Source organism: Symphalangus syndactylus, chromosome 15, assembly GCF_028878055.3.
Source record: "Symphalangus syndactylus isolate Jambi chromosome 15, NHGRI_mSymSyn1-v2.1_pri, whole genome shotgun sequence".
NCBI classification, from domain to species: domain Eukaryota; kingdom Metazoa; phylum Chordata; class Mammalia; order Primates; family Hylobatidae; genus Symphalangus; species Symphalangus syndactylus.
The window spans coordinates 93,271,885-93,285,425 of record NC_072437.2 but is presented as its reverse complement, the minus strand read 5'-3'; the positions used below and the strand labels follow the sequence as shown (position 1 = coordinate 93,285,425).

At 49.8% G+C, this 13,541-nt stretch overlaps 1 protein-coding gene across 1 annotated transcript; it reads left to right on the top strand.

Moving 5' to 3' along the window:
- Window positions 1–1,219: 1,219 nt before the first annotated feature.
- Window positions 1,220–11,905, top strand: URAD (ureidoimidazoline (2-oxo-4-hydroxy-4-carboxy-5-) decarboxylase). The gene is given in 4 exon segments (XM_055244387.2): window positions 1,220–1,394; window positions 11,545–11,610; window positions 11,613–11,792; window positions 11,795–11,905. Coding segments are annotated over 4 exon segments (513 nt in total). The 3' UTR covers window positions 11,887–11,905.
- The last annotated feature ends 1,636 nt before the right edge of the window (window positions 11,906–13,541 follow it).

The following is a 13,541-nucleotide window of genomic DNA, read 5'->3' as shown; positions in this document are numbered from 1 at the left end:
CACAGATATTTTCAAGAAGAAAATAACTCCTAATGGGGTTTGAGAGACTATTGAGAATGGGGCAGAATTATTCCTTAGACATTTTGTCCTGCTTAATGAGCATTTATTAAGTACCTGTTGTGTTAAGCATCTGGCATACACAGACTGAGTAAAACATAGTACCTGTTCTTAACAGCAGCAATAACAATAGATAGGAAAGCAAGTTCCAAGTGGGTTGACCCGTGACCTGGCTAAATTATCAGGGAAAATGTCCGCGGTAATGATAATATTAAAGTGTTAATAACAGCCAGACGTGGCTGTAGTCTCAGCTACTCAGGAGGCTAAGGCAGGTGGATCACTGGAGTCCAGGAGTTCTGGGCTGCAGTGCGCTCTGCCGATCAGGTGTCTGCACCAAGTTCGGCATCAATCTGATGTCCTCCAGGAAGACCGGAGCCACCAGATTGCCTAGGGAGAGGTGAACTGGCCCAGATTGGAAAGAGAACAGGTCAAAACTCCACTGCTGATCAGTAGTGGGATTGTGCCTATGAATAGCCACTGCACTCCAGCTTGGACAACCTAGGCAGAACCTATTTCAAATAATAACAATATAATAATTACCTGTAATTCCAGCAATTTGGGAGGCCAAGGCAGGTGGATTACTTGAGGTCAGGAGTTTGAGACCAGCCTGGCCAACATGGTGAAACCCCGTTTCTACTAAAAAAACAAAAACAAAAAAATAAACTTAGCTGGGTGTGGTGGCAAATGCCTATAATCCCAGCTACTCAGGAGGCTGAGACAGGCAAATCGCTGGAACCCAGAGGGTGGAGGTTGTATTGAGCTGAGATTGTGCCACTGTGCTCCAGCCTGGGTGACAGAGCTAGACACCAAAAAAAAAAAAAAAAAAAAAAAAAAAAGGCTAACAACATGAAAAACAGATCTAGCTCTAATGCTTAGAGTGAAATATGGCCCCTGCTGCCTTTGATTATGGGAATGGTTTGGTTGGACACATTGACCATGCAGAGATCTCTGCTCCCTGGATTAGAATCTTAAGCCTGTGCTGGTTCATTACACAAGTATTCCAGATCTGCTTCTCCCAAAGGCATTTAAAACACGTGAAGGTGGTGTTGCGTAAAAAGCAAGCTCTTGTGTTCAGCAAATATAACCGAGTGAGCTGAGACAGAGTCACTCACTCACCGAGAGGGGAGCTGGACTTCCCGCTGTCTCCAGTGGAATACAAGCAATGGACATTGAGAAGGTCAACTCCATGGACTTTGGAGAATTCGTGGATGTGTTTGGGAATGTCATTGAGAGATGTCCTCTGATTGCAGATGCTGTTTGGTCCCAGCGACCATTCTCTGATTTGGAAGATTTAGAGAAGCATTTTTTTGCCTTTATTGATGCCCTTCCACAGTCAGGTAAGGCTTCAGTATCAGACATTCTCTGCAAAGGGATTTCAAATATGCTTATCAAAATATTTTTAGATATTGGCCAGGCATGGTGGCTCACACCGGTAATCCCGGCACTTTGGGAGGCTGAGATGGGAGCATCACTTCAGCCCAGGAATTTGAGACCAGTCTGGGCAACAGGATGAGATCTGTTGCTACAAAAATTGTTTTTAGGCCGGGTGTGTTGGTGGCTCACGCCTGTAATCCCAGCACTTTGGGAGGCCGAGGTGGGCAGATCACAAGGTCAGGAGATCAAGACCATCCTGGCCAACATGGTGAAACCCCATCTCTACTAAAATACAAAAAATTAGCCAGGCGTGATGGTGCATGCCTGTACTCCCAGCTATTCGGGAGGCTGAGGCAGGGGAATCGCTTGAGCCTGGGAAGTGGAGGTTGCAGTGAGCTGAAATTTCACCACTGCACTCCAGCCTGGTGGCAGAGCAAGACTCTATCTCAAAAAATAAAACAAAAAACAACAAAAAAATGTTTTTTTTAAAAATCTATCTATCTATCATCTATCTATCTATCATCTATCTATCTATCTATCTATCATCTATCATCTATCTCTCTCTCTCTCTCTCTCTCTCTCTCTCTGTCATCTATTTTAGTCTAATTCCTTATACTTGATGTGTTTATTGAGCTCTTTCCTTTGGAAGGTTCAGTAAGTTTCCTCAGGTCTAGTCCATGAGAGTCAAGCACTTGCGTGGTTTAGGTCAGACATGGACTGGAAGAACGCGTTGGCTAAGGTAAGTGGCTGCTAAATATTAGAGCTTTGAGGTCACAAGGAGGAACCTGGCAAAAGACAGAGTGATTCGGAGGCTAAAGGCCAGGCTGAGAGCCCACCCTCTCTTAGCCACCCCATCTGGCTTGGGAATGTCCTGTGTGTGACAGAGAGGACAGCTGGATATCAGACTCTCTCCAGAGCCCACGGGAAAGGGCAATCGGCTGACTTTTGTACCAGAAAGGGCCAGTTTGGACTGGACGGCCGAGGAGAGTGAATTCATTCAGATCAGCAACTCCCTGAGGGATGGAGGGGAAGGAGGAGAATCTGAAGGCATCCCTCTGGAGAAAGGGAAAGAAGTTACTGATTTCTTCTGTGGAGAGAGAGAGAAAATGAGGCACTTCTTGGTGTGGGGTGAGGAGAAGAGGGGGTGACTCCGAATGGCACACACAGCTTCACAGAGACCAGGCTGCCTCAGGGGCTGTCCTGGATGGTCTGTGGAGAAACCTGAAATGTACTGAAGGGGTGGTGAGGGGCAGAGAGGCCTCCGTGGATGTCTGGGTGGGGAAGGAGAGCCCCTGCTCTCTTCTCCAAAAAGGAGCCAACAGACAGTGCTGCCCATCAGGACGGCCTTTGACAGTCAGATGGCTTCTGACACGTCATACAGATGTCTCCAAAATAAGGAGCTCCTTTTAATTCATTTGAGGCTTATCTAGGCAGAGCAGAGGATGTCATAAAATCCAACGGACAGGAATGTCGGGGCCGTGTGGACACTCACCCACTTCTGGGGGCCTCTCCACAGCTGAGGACTTCAGCTCCTCCACTGGGCTTGGGGGTCATCACTGGAGCCTTCTGACCCTTGACTCACAGGGACAGCCCAGTCCCCGCCTGATGAGTGAAAGGACCACAACCTCTCAGCTGAACTCCTGCAGGGCAGGCCGGAAGGAGCACGAGGCCCCGGAACCCACCCTCTCAGTGTCTGACAGGAAAACAGAATAGAGGAGGCAAAATGACAGCCTCACTGGAAAGTAATTTCTTTTCAGGGAAAAAAAAAAAAGAGAGAGACAAATCCTTTGATTATCTTAATACCCAAAGGAGTGGAGAGGCTGAGGAGGGAGCATGTTGAGAGAGAAAGCTAGGATCGCGTGAATAACTTAAATCTATTATTCTTGGGTTTGGCCAGTTATTTAACACACATTTTGGGGGCTTTATTATGCTGTGCCTGGAACTTTGAGAAAAACATAACAATTTCTCCATTTTCATCTTATTGCTCACCAACACTCCCCACAACCCGGCTGGCCAGAGGTTCTAGTTACGGGTCAATCCAGTCAGGGCCCTGAGCACAGTGGAGTGTGGGCAGCGCTGGACGTGGGCTATCCCCGCTCCCAAGGCTTGTTTTGATGCCCCCGTGACTTGACGAAACCTCTGTCTCCTGGCTAGTGTCAGAATCCCAGATCACAGAGTGAACAGGATGTTGGGACTTAATCAAAGGTTGCTGAATGAATGCATGAAATCGTTTCCAAGGTGATACTGAAAAATGAGAATTCTGGCATTACTCCCTCCCCCACACATTTTAACTGGGTGACTCAGTGGTAGGTCAGTGGACAAAATGGCTGGAGGGGGTTTGGGCCCCCTGGACGGTTGTTGGTGTCTGCAGTAGACACGGTTCTGGGGAGGAGCTCCCTGTCGGGGAGGCTGCTTCTCGGTTCTGCACTTGTCTGGGAGCAGCTGGGAGCCTCAACGCTGTCTGGCGGCAACTCCTCATCTTAACATCTCAGTGACAGTAGACAAGTGATCTTATCGATAGCGACAATAACAACAACAAATAGCTAAAATTTATTGAACTGTTGCTACTGGTGTGTTTCAGGCACTTTTCCAAAAACTTCGCACTTGCTAACTCATTCAATCCTCTAATGTCTCTATAAAATGAGGAATAGTATTATTATTACTCCCATTCTTACCAATGGGAAAACTGAGGCACACAGAGATTAAGTAACTTACTACTTAATCTCTACTACTAGATTAAGTAACTTACTACTTAATCTCTACTTAATCACTACTAGAAAGTGGCAGGACTGGAATTCTAATAACTCTGAGCGTCAACCCAACAGGTTTTGAAGGCTTTTTCCAGACAATGAGAAACAAAGTCTAGAAACAGTTTTTAAGGTTTTCATTCATTTATCCACTAACGGATTTGATTAACATAAATGCTTGATGTCCTAGACCCCATGTTTTATTGTTTAAATAATCAAATAAAATGATCTATTTCACAGCATGGTGACTATAGTCAATAATAATCTATTGTATATTTGGAAATTGCCAAGAAAGTAGGCTTTTTTTATTTTTTATTTTAATTGAGGTAGAGCCTCACTCTGTCACCCAAGCTAGAGTGCAGTGGCACCATCTTGGCTCACTGCATCCTCACCCTCCCGGGTTCGAGCGATTCTCCTGCCTTGGCCTCCCTAGTAGCTGGGATTACAGGCACCTGCCATCATGCCGAGCTAATTTTTCTATTTTTAGTAGAGATGGGGTTTCATCATGTTGGCCATGCTTGTCTCAAATTCCTGACCTCAAGTGATCTGCCCATCTTGGCCTCCCAAAGTGCTGGGGTTACAGACATGAGCCACCTTGCCAGACCTTCAAGAGAGTAGATTTTAAATGTTCTTACTACCAAAAAAATGATAAATATGTGAGGTGATAGATATATTAAAAATCTTGACTTCATCATTTCACAATGTATACATATATGGAAAGCATCAAGTTGCACACTATAAATACGTATAATTTTTTGTCAAAAATCCAATAAAATGGTTTTTGTTTGTTTGTTTTTCTGAGATGGAGTCTCGCTGTGTTATCCAGGCTGGAGTGCAGTGGCACAATCTCAGCTCACTGCAACCTCCGCCTCCCGGGTTCAAGCGATTCTCCTGCCTCAGCCTCCTGAGTAGCTGGGATTACAGGCACACACCACCATGCCCGGCTAATTTTTGTATTTTTACTAGAGACAGGGTTTCACTGTGTTAGCCAGGATGGTCTCGATCTCCTGAGCTTGTGATCCGCCCACCTCAGCCTCTCAAAGTGCTGGGATTACAGGTGTGAGCCACCGTGCCCAGCCTTAAAATGGGATTTATTACAGTCTAGCTTTACCCTTTGGATAGTAAGAAACAAACTGAGTGAAATAGATTCTTTGAATCTAAAACGAAGGTATCTTAGAGAGACGTTCAACTTACAGTGGTCTACCTAGTCATGTATTTGTTTTGGTGACTGAGGAAAAACCTCCACCATTAACAGAAAACAAAATTGGGTTTCTAGACTAAGGTTGAGTCCATTTAGGTTCTGCTAGGATGATTATTGGCCAGTAGGTGGCAGTCCAGGATTAATATTGAGCTCTAGTGCTCTTGGGCAAAGTACCTTCTCCAGCCAATCAGTTCCTACAGATTAAAGATGAGGCAAAGGTTTTCCAGGAAAGAGAACTGACAATTAGCAAAGGGAAGAAAGTTGAAACACACATGCACTAGCTGAAGAAATTCAGGATGGATTTGTGTTATAAAATTAAAGAGCAATACAACTTTCATAAGAGTTAATTAACTGTGCATTTCCGCTGGCTATGGTGACTCACACCTGTAATCCCAGCACTTTGGGAGTCTGAGGTGGGAGGATCGCTTGAGCCCAGAAGGTTGAGGCTGCAGTGAGCCATGATTGCACCACTACACACCAGCCTGGATGACAGAGCGAGAACCCTGTCTCAAAAAAAAAAAAAAAAGTGCATCTCTGTGTCTTTCAGAATTATACTAATGCCACAATTTATTACTTTATGCTTATTAAACAACATTTTTGTTGAATGAATGGAGTTGGAATCTAATAAGTTCCTTATAATACAGGCTATGAGGGTTTTAGATTGAGCTATTAAAATGTGTTTGTTTATTCAGAAAACAAAACAAAACAAAACACTTCTTACCAAAAGTGCTGTGTTGGTCAAAAAATACTCAGTGAGTGCCCACTGTGCCCAGGGATTGTTGTGGGCACTGGGAATGGGGTAGTGACCAAGACGAGTCCTTGCCTTAAATGAGCTTACATTCTAGTGAAGAGAGACAGGATTAACATTAAAAAACCATTATTTCAGGTTCTAGAAATTCTCAGAAAAAATATATGTAATATGGCAGAAAATATGTAATAAAGGTGGTCTTTCTTAGGAGGTTAAAATTTAAGATCGAAAGATGAGAAATAAGTAGCTGAAATCTGGGATGAGGCCACTCTTAGAAAAGGAACCTGGCTGGGCGTGGTGGCTCATACCTGTAATCCCAGCACTTTGGGAGGATGAGGCAGATGGATCACTTGAGGTCAGGAGTTCGAGACCAGCCTGGCCAACATGTTGAAATTGGTCTCTGCTAAAAATACAAAATTAGCTGGGCATGGTAGCACACACCTGTAATCCTAGCTACTCGGGAGGCTGAGGCAGGAGAATCACTTGAACCCAGAAGATGGAGGTTGCAGTGAGCCGAGATCGCACCACTGCACTCCAGCCTGGGTGACAGGACAGGACTCCAACTCAAAAACAACAAAAAAGCAAAAGAACCTGAGACCAGGATGAACTTGACATTTTTGGGGTACAGAAAGATCAAGGTAGTTGGAAAATAGTAAGGAGTGGAGGGATGTGAGGAAGAGGCAGCAAGGGCCTGATCATGTAAAGCTGCTTAGGTCTAATAAGGAACTTGCTTCTCCATTTGCAGTGGGTCACTGGGGTTTATGCTTTAGGATGGTGACATGGGGGCTATGTCAGATGCAGGGGGCCAGGTCGAGCGGCCGTTGCAGTAGTAAGAGTAAGAGATGAGGTTGCTTGGACTGTGGTTGGAGCAGTAGAGATGGAGAGATGCGAATGGATTCTCAGAATAGGGCTTACAGTTAGAGTCAACAGGATTTTTTTTTTAAATGGATTTGATGACGGAAGGCAGATCAGAAACAAAGCTGAATGGTCACTCCTAAGCTTTCAGTCTGAGCCACTGGGTGGGTGGTGGTGCCATTTTCCGAGTTGAGGAAGACTTAGAGTTGAGAAGACAGGATGGAGGAAGGAGCTTGCTGAGTCTGAGATACCCAAAAATCATCCAAATGAAAATGCTGACTGCTCAGTTGCATCAAAACAGAGGAGCTTGGTGAAACACTGAGGGCTAAACTATATCTTGCTGTCATCAAAGAATGGATGGCATTTCAAACCCTAGGACTGGCTGAGGGCACTTAGTACTAGTACATTGGTGTCAACAGCAAAGGGATGAGATGTGGGTACTGAGTCCTGTGGTACTAGTGCTAGTGACCTATCTGGCAGAGCAAGATGAAAGTAGGCAAAGGATGTCTCTGAAGGTAAGTGGTAGTCATTTTTTTTGAGGCAGAGTCTTGCTCTGTCACCCAGGTTGGAGTGCAGTGGCACAATCTCAGCTCACTGTAACCTCCGCCTCCCGGGTTCTAGCAATTCTCCTGCCTTGAGTAGCTGAGATTACAGGTGCGTGCCACTATGCCCAGCTAATTTTTGTATTTTTAGTAGAGACGAGGTTTCACCATGTTGGTCAGGCTGGTCTCGAACTCCTGACCTTGTGATCCACCCGCCTCGGCCTCCTAAAGTGCTGGGATTACAGGCGTGAGCCACTGCACCCGGCCGTTTATAGTCATTTTTTAAGGAGAGAGGGCCAACCAGGTGACATGGTCTGGAGAGGCTGAGAAAGAAGAGGTCAGCCATTGGTCTTTGGGCTCAGGCAAGATGTCCTTAATGAGTGCAGATCAGTTGGTACAGTGGCTTGAAGCTCGACAGAGTGAGCCTGGAAAGGGAGGTCAGAAAGTGGAGAGGCCAGGAGACAACTCCTTCAAGGTCTTTTCTGTAAGGAGGAGCAGAGAAATAGGGAGAAACAAGAGAGCAACAGGGAATCAAGGGAGAACATTAATATTGTTTATGGGATGAGTGATTCTAAGGCATGTTTGCACATTGATAAGGGTAAGCGGTGTGGGGATGGAGAAATAGATTATTTGAAATTGCAGAAGCAAAGTGTTTGACAGGAAAGGAGAGCTAGCTTCAAGAACACAAATGGAGGGGTTGGCTTTCCATAGGAAAAAACAGATTGTCCATTGTACCAGGGGTAAGAACATACCCAGATACCACTGGGTATGGACCAGGAGGCAGCTGGACTGTTATGGGATTCTGGGCTTCCATGGCCACAGTTGCCTGCCCTGTTCCTCTCCCATAGAACAATGAGTGTCTGCTCTGTGCCAGGAGTTCTTCTAGGTGCAAAAATTCGGTCCTGTGGTCCCGGCAAATAACACACATCCACACCTACATCTCTAGACGTGACATGCCAATGCTTAGGAGGTAAGTCCAGATTTTCAAGAAAGACTGAAGAACGGGCAGTACCTAGATTCCCTGAGAACCACGGGCTGTCTGACTGGCCTGGCTAGCACCTGGGCTTCCAGGTGGGGGACGCTGAGGACTGGAGGCAAGGAGATGGCACCTACTTGCCCAGTATCCAGCCTCCCACTGGGACTTATGGGCAAAGCTTAGGGATAGCATACTGGCGCTGGCAGGGAACTGGGTCCTTGCTGCAGGCCAGTGGGCACAGTAGGCACCATTCCCGATGTACTTACTTAAGGGTCCAGTGGTTTGGGGCAATGAAGATGGGATATCTGGCCAGGTGAAGTCAGGCTCTGTTTCTTCTGAGCTACCATCCTCTGCCTGATTCCTCACACCTTTTTCTTGTTAGGCGCAGCTAAGAGACAGACAGAGAGAGAGAGAGAGAGAGAGAGGGAGAGAGAGAAGCGACTGAGACAGAGAGTAAATTCCAGTTTCTCCTTTTTAGTCTCTTTTCTTCTGCCCTTTGCTCTGCTAGTTTATCTGCGTCTTTTCTCTTCTCGCACTGCAAGAGTGGAAAACTCGTGCTCAGTTCTAGGCAAACATTAACCCCGGGCGACGTTTCCAAGCGGGAGACAAACTCTAGAGAGTGAGAAGCGAGATGCGAGGGCACCAAGGGCAAGAAGGGGGCCGGGCGTGTGCCGGGTTCCCGGGACGCCGCCGCCTCTCTCTGCGTGGGGAGCCTGGTGGGGGCGGCAAGACGACAGACCCCGCGCCCGGGCCTCCCACCAGTGACCACCGCCCCCGGCCTCCCACCAGCGACCACCTCCCTCGCAGCTTGGGCTGATCCTCCAGACAGCATGCGATGGTGGGGAGGGAAGTCCCCTGACTGGGCGGGGGACCTAGCGGCTGCTCTGAAACTCCGAACACCTGAGGAGGAGGTGCGGAAAGTCCAGCCGCCCAAGACTCGCATTTTCCCCTCCTCCGCAGCCCGGGCAGGTTGCCGTCCTGGGCCTGGGTAGGTTGCCGTCCTGGGCCTGGGTGAGCGCCGAGGGGATCCGGGCGGGAGCTGAGCTCGGTTCCCCAGGCCTGGCAAGTGGCCGCGTGGCACGACCAACTCTGGGCCCAGGGCTGGGGCTGCTCCCCCAGGTGGGGAGTTTAATTCTCACATTTTCGCACTACCCGGACGGGGCTGGACGCGGGAAGCGGGAAAGACCCGTTTCTGTTTGCAGTGCCCGAGGGGCAGGACACCTACGAGAAGGGCTCTATCACAGTGGTGTTAGGCCGGCTCGGTGGCTCACACCTGTAATCCCAGTACTTTAGGAGGCCAAGGCGGGAGGATCGCTTGAACCCAGGAGGCAGAGGGTGCAGTGAACCAAGATCGCCCCACTGCACTCCATCCCGGGCGACAGAGCTGTCTTGAAAAAACACACAAAAAACAAAAAACAGTGGTGTTAGAGGGATGGGATTATTTGTGACATGACTTTCGTTTTGAACTTTCCTTAACCTTGCAGGGGCAGCCGTGCTCCGAAAACGTCTGTGATTTGGAGTAGAGGGTCCAGGCGCAGTGTGGTGAGTGACCCTAGGCAGGTCACTAGTTCTTTTTGAGCCTTCATTGAATTCTCTCTTACACGGGGATGTTACCCCCAGTTCTCCGTGTCTTTCAGGGAGAAATTAGTTCATGAGTTGGATGGTGCAATATCAATCATCCTTTTATTAGACAGAAACAATAAGTTTGAGGAAGAGGACATCTACCTTACAGGGGGTTTAATTTTCAGCTTCTTTGAGATAAAATTCATTGAATGGTGTTTTACATGCGCGCCTTTTTCAACAGACCCCACGCCTATTCCCAGCGCCAGAGGCGGACAACCGCTTTACTGGGATACAGAGACAGGTACCTCCCGAGGCACCTCAGTCCAGTTCCACTGGGTTTACTACAGTGGAACCTGTAGGTATTAGGCGATGTGTTTTAAGTAAGTGAATTGTCTCTAATCCTCACAACTCTAAAGCAAGTTAGGCGTCACCCGCATTATACAAACCATGGCGCCCTGCTCACCATATCTGGAATCTTGCCTCGCCCCGAGGAATCTAAATTTCACTTTAGAGAGCTGAGCAAGATGATTGCCCAGCGCTAACTCCGGGAAATCCCTGGGACTGAAAATCACAGGTAACTCGCCAGAGTTTTTCAATTTTAGGCCTAGGAGATTATGTAAAGCTTTCCTAAAAAAAAAAAAAAAAGCTTTCCTTCAAGTAAACGCTGTTCTCTGGGGCCTCTGGGATCTACAGTCGGAGAAGGGGAATGAGTCCCGGGCCGGTGGGGGATGGGTGGGTGCAATTTCCTAAACAGAGGAAAGCCACTTTCATTGAAAGGGCTGTGGAACTCTGGCTAGAGGTGGGTTTCTTTGCAGTTAATCATCTGCAAGCCTCTTTGGATGCCTGATTCCAGAAACCCAGAACTCACACTTAGGGTCACAAAATCCAGGGCATTTATTTGCCGAGCCCCATGGATGTTATCCCTATGGATGCAACCCCGCCCCTGTCCGTTCTCCTTTGGAGCAGAACGAAACCCATTCCAGAGCTTTTGCAGGAAGTCTTCAGGCCCTTGCGTCCGGCCCCTTTAGACATCAAAGCCCCCCCTGAGAGCAAAGGACTTTGAAAGATAGGAAAAGCTCAGGATCCTTATCGCGTCTCTGCTCCCTCCCGACCTAGTCGTAAATTCCGAGCCTCAGCGGCCGCCCTCTCTCTCCTCCGCTCTTCTTGACCCAAGGTCTCAAAAGACAAACGTGTCACTTCCCGCGCCGCCCCTGGATCCTGGTCCCGACCGAATGTAGTGGGTACCAAGAAGCGCAAGGTCCAGGACTTGCTAGAGGGGCGCGCCAAGGGCGCCCCTGTTCCGCCAGGACATCACCGCCTGGGTACTCTACTTCACCCTCCCGCAGCCTTCTTTGGGGCGGGGCGGGGCGGGGCGGGGCAGGGGGGCAGGGGGGCAGGGCTCGGCCTACGCGCCCCCTCGAGTGCGCGGTGCGGAGCGGGCGCGGCGACGCGCTCCCGCCTGTGTCTGTGCTTCTCCGCAGGCCAGGAGGGCATCCTGCGCTGCCACCCGGACCTGGCGGGCAGCGAGCTGCAGCGGGGCACGCTCACAGCGAGTCGCAGCGGGAACAGAGCGGCGCAGGCCTGACGAGCCTGGGCGCGGACGAGCGGCTCCGGCTGGCCGAGCTCAACGCGTAGTACCGCGCGCGCTTCGGCTTCCCCTTCGTGCTCGCCGCGCGCTTCAGCTACCGGACGGCAGTGCCGCGCGAGCTGGAGCGCCGGCTGCTCTGCCCGCGCAGGAGCTGCGCACTGCTCTGGGCGAGGTGAAGAAGATCAGCAGCCTGCGCCTGGCCGGCCTCCTCCGCGCCGACCCCGCCAAGCTGTAGCTGCCCCGCGGGCCAGGGACCCGGGACGCACAACCGGACGCGCGGGGGCCACGGCCCGGAGCTGTGCGTCCTGGGCGGGAGGCGGACTCGGGCCTGGAACAGCGTCCACACACGTGCACAAAGGAAGTGGAGAATTGAGGCAATCATACGAGTAATGAGTCCTTTTGTCCGGCCACCCACACGCGCACGCGTTGCCAAAATATCCATATTGTTTAGTGCTTTGCCCCGGATTTATCCAGCTCACTGTTTCAATTCTCCACTCCCTTTGCGGCCCCCGACACCACTGGCCTTTGTGGATTCCAAAGCGTTTACCCAGTTCTCCCCAACCCTCTCCTGCTAAGCCCGAACTGCAAAGCAAAACGGACGGAAAAGGAATCTTTTATGCCACAGCGGTTTGTCTGTTTGTTTTTCTCTTTTCCCAGTTCATTTGCTGCACCCGACCTTTACATGTGAGCGGAAGCGGTGTTCTCGCTCTTGGGCACTAGGGGAGCAGACTGGGAGCCAGGAAAGCCAAACGCTGGCCTTGGCCCGGCCCGGGGAGCCGGGGAAGCCGCGAGAAGGAGGCGGTGGGCCGGGAAGAGCCCTCCGAAAGGAAGAGCCAACCGAAGGGTTGGGAAGGCGCCCCGTGGGGACGGACGGAATAGTTGCAGCCATCGCTCCTAAAAGGCGGGGGGCGTCCTTGCTGAAGATCTCTCCCGGAGGTCGGCTTTTGGGAGGGTGGCTCGACTGCCCCGGGAAACCCATCAGTTATTAAAATAATAACACTCATTGAGCAGCGCGGGGTATTTGGACCCCAGAATGAAGCGAGATTGCAGTGTCGATTAAATGGAGGGAAGTGCCCATAGAAATCTTTGCTTGTCAGCCCTGGTGTTTCAGACCCCTATTATTAGGCTGGGCAGCTTTCTGCACCAGCAGCCAGACAGCAGTCCACTGGGGGAAAGTACATTAGCATCCTGCGGAGGAGCCCACCACATTCTACCACCCGCCGACACACACCCCCACACACACACATGGAAGATGTAAAGAGCCCCAACAAATACTACTTAGGCTTCTATTGGCAGAGGAGAAACGAAACACCCATGGTCTCCCCAACAAAGACAAGGTAATAGGCGAAGGCCAGAGGTGGCCCTTTTGAAGACAAGAGCTTTCATTAGTCACCAACCGTGTCCAGGGTTAGCAGCAGCAGCAGCAGCAGCAACAACAACAGCAGCAGCAAGGAAACCTTTCCATAAAGAGTTGCGTGGCTGCACCCTTGGTTCTGGGGCTGATGTTCCATAGAAATAAGTCACTCCTGGAGCACTAGGAATTTTAGGCAAGGAAGCCCTTTTCCCGTTCCCATCTCACAGTGTTTCCTGCTGTGGTAAGGCTGAAGGAAAGACAGGCTGGTAGTGGGGCAGGTGTCAGGAAAGCGGGCTGTGCTACCAGCGTCCCTGGGCTTGTGGCCAGACACCTTCTCTGGGTGTAGGAGCGCCAGGTGCACACCATGAAGAAAGTTCCATGGCTCGCTTCTGTTCTTTGGGACCCTGCAGCAATGGTGGGGTGCTAGGCCTGGGCCAGACACCTGCTTCTCTCTAGCCAGGGTAACCTGGGGGATTTCCTGACACACACAATAACTTGCTGCATGGTGAAGAGGATTTTCTGACCCAGGATCCAAA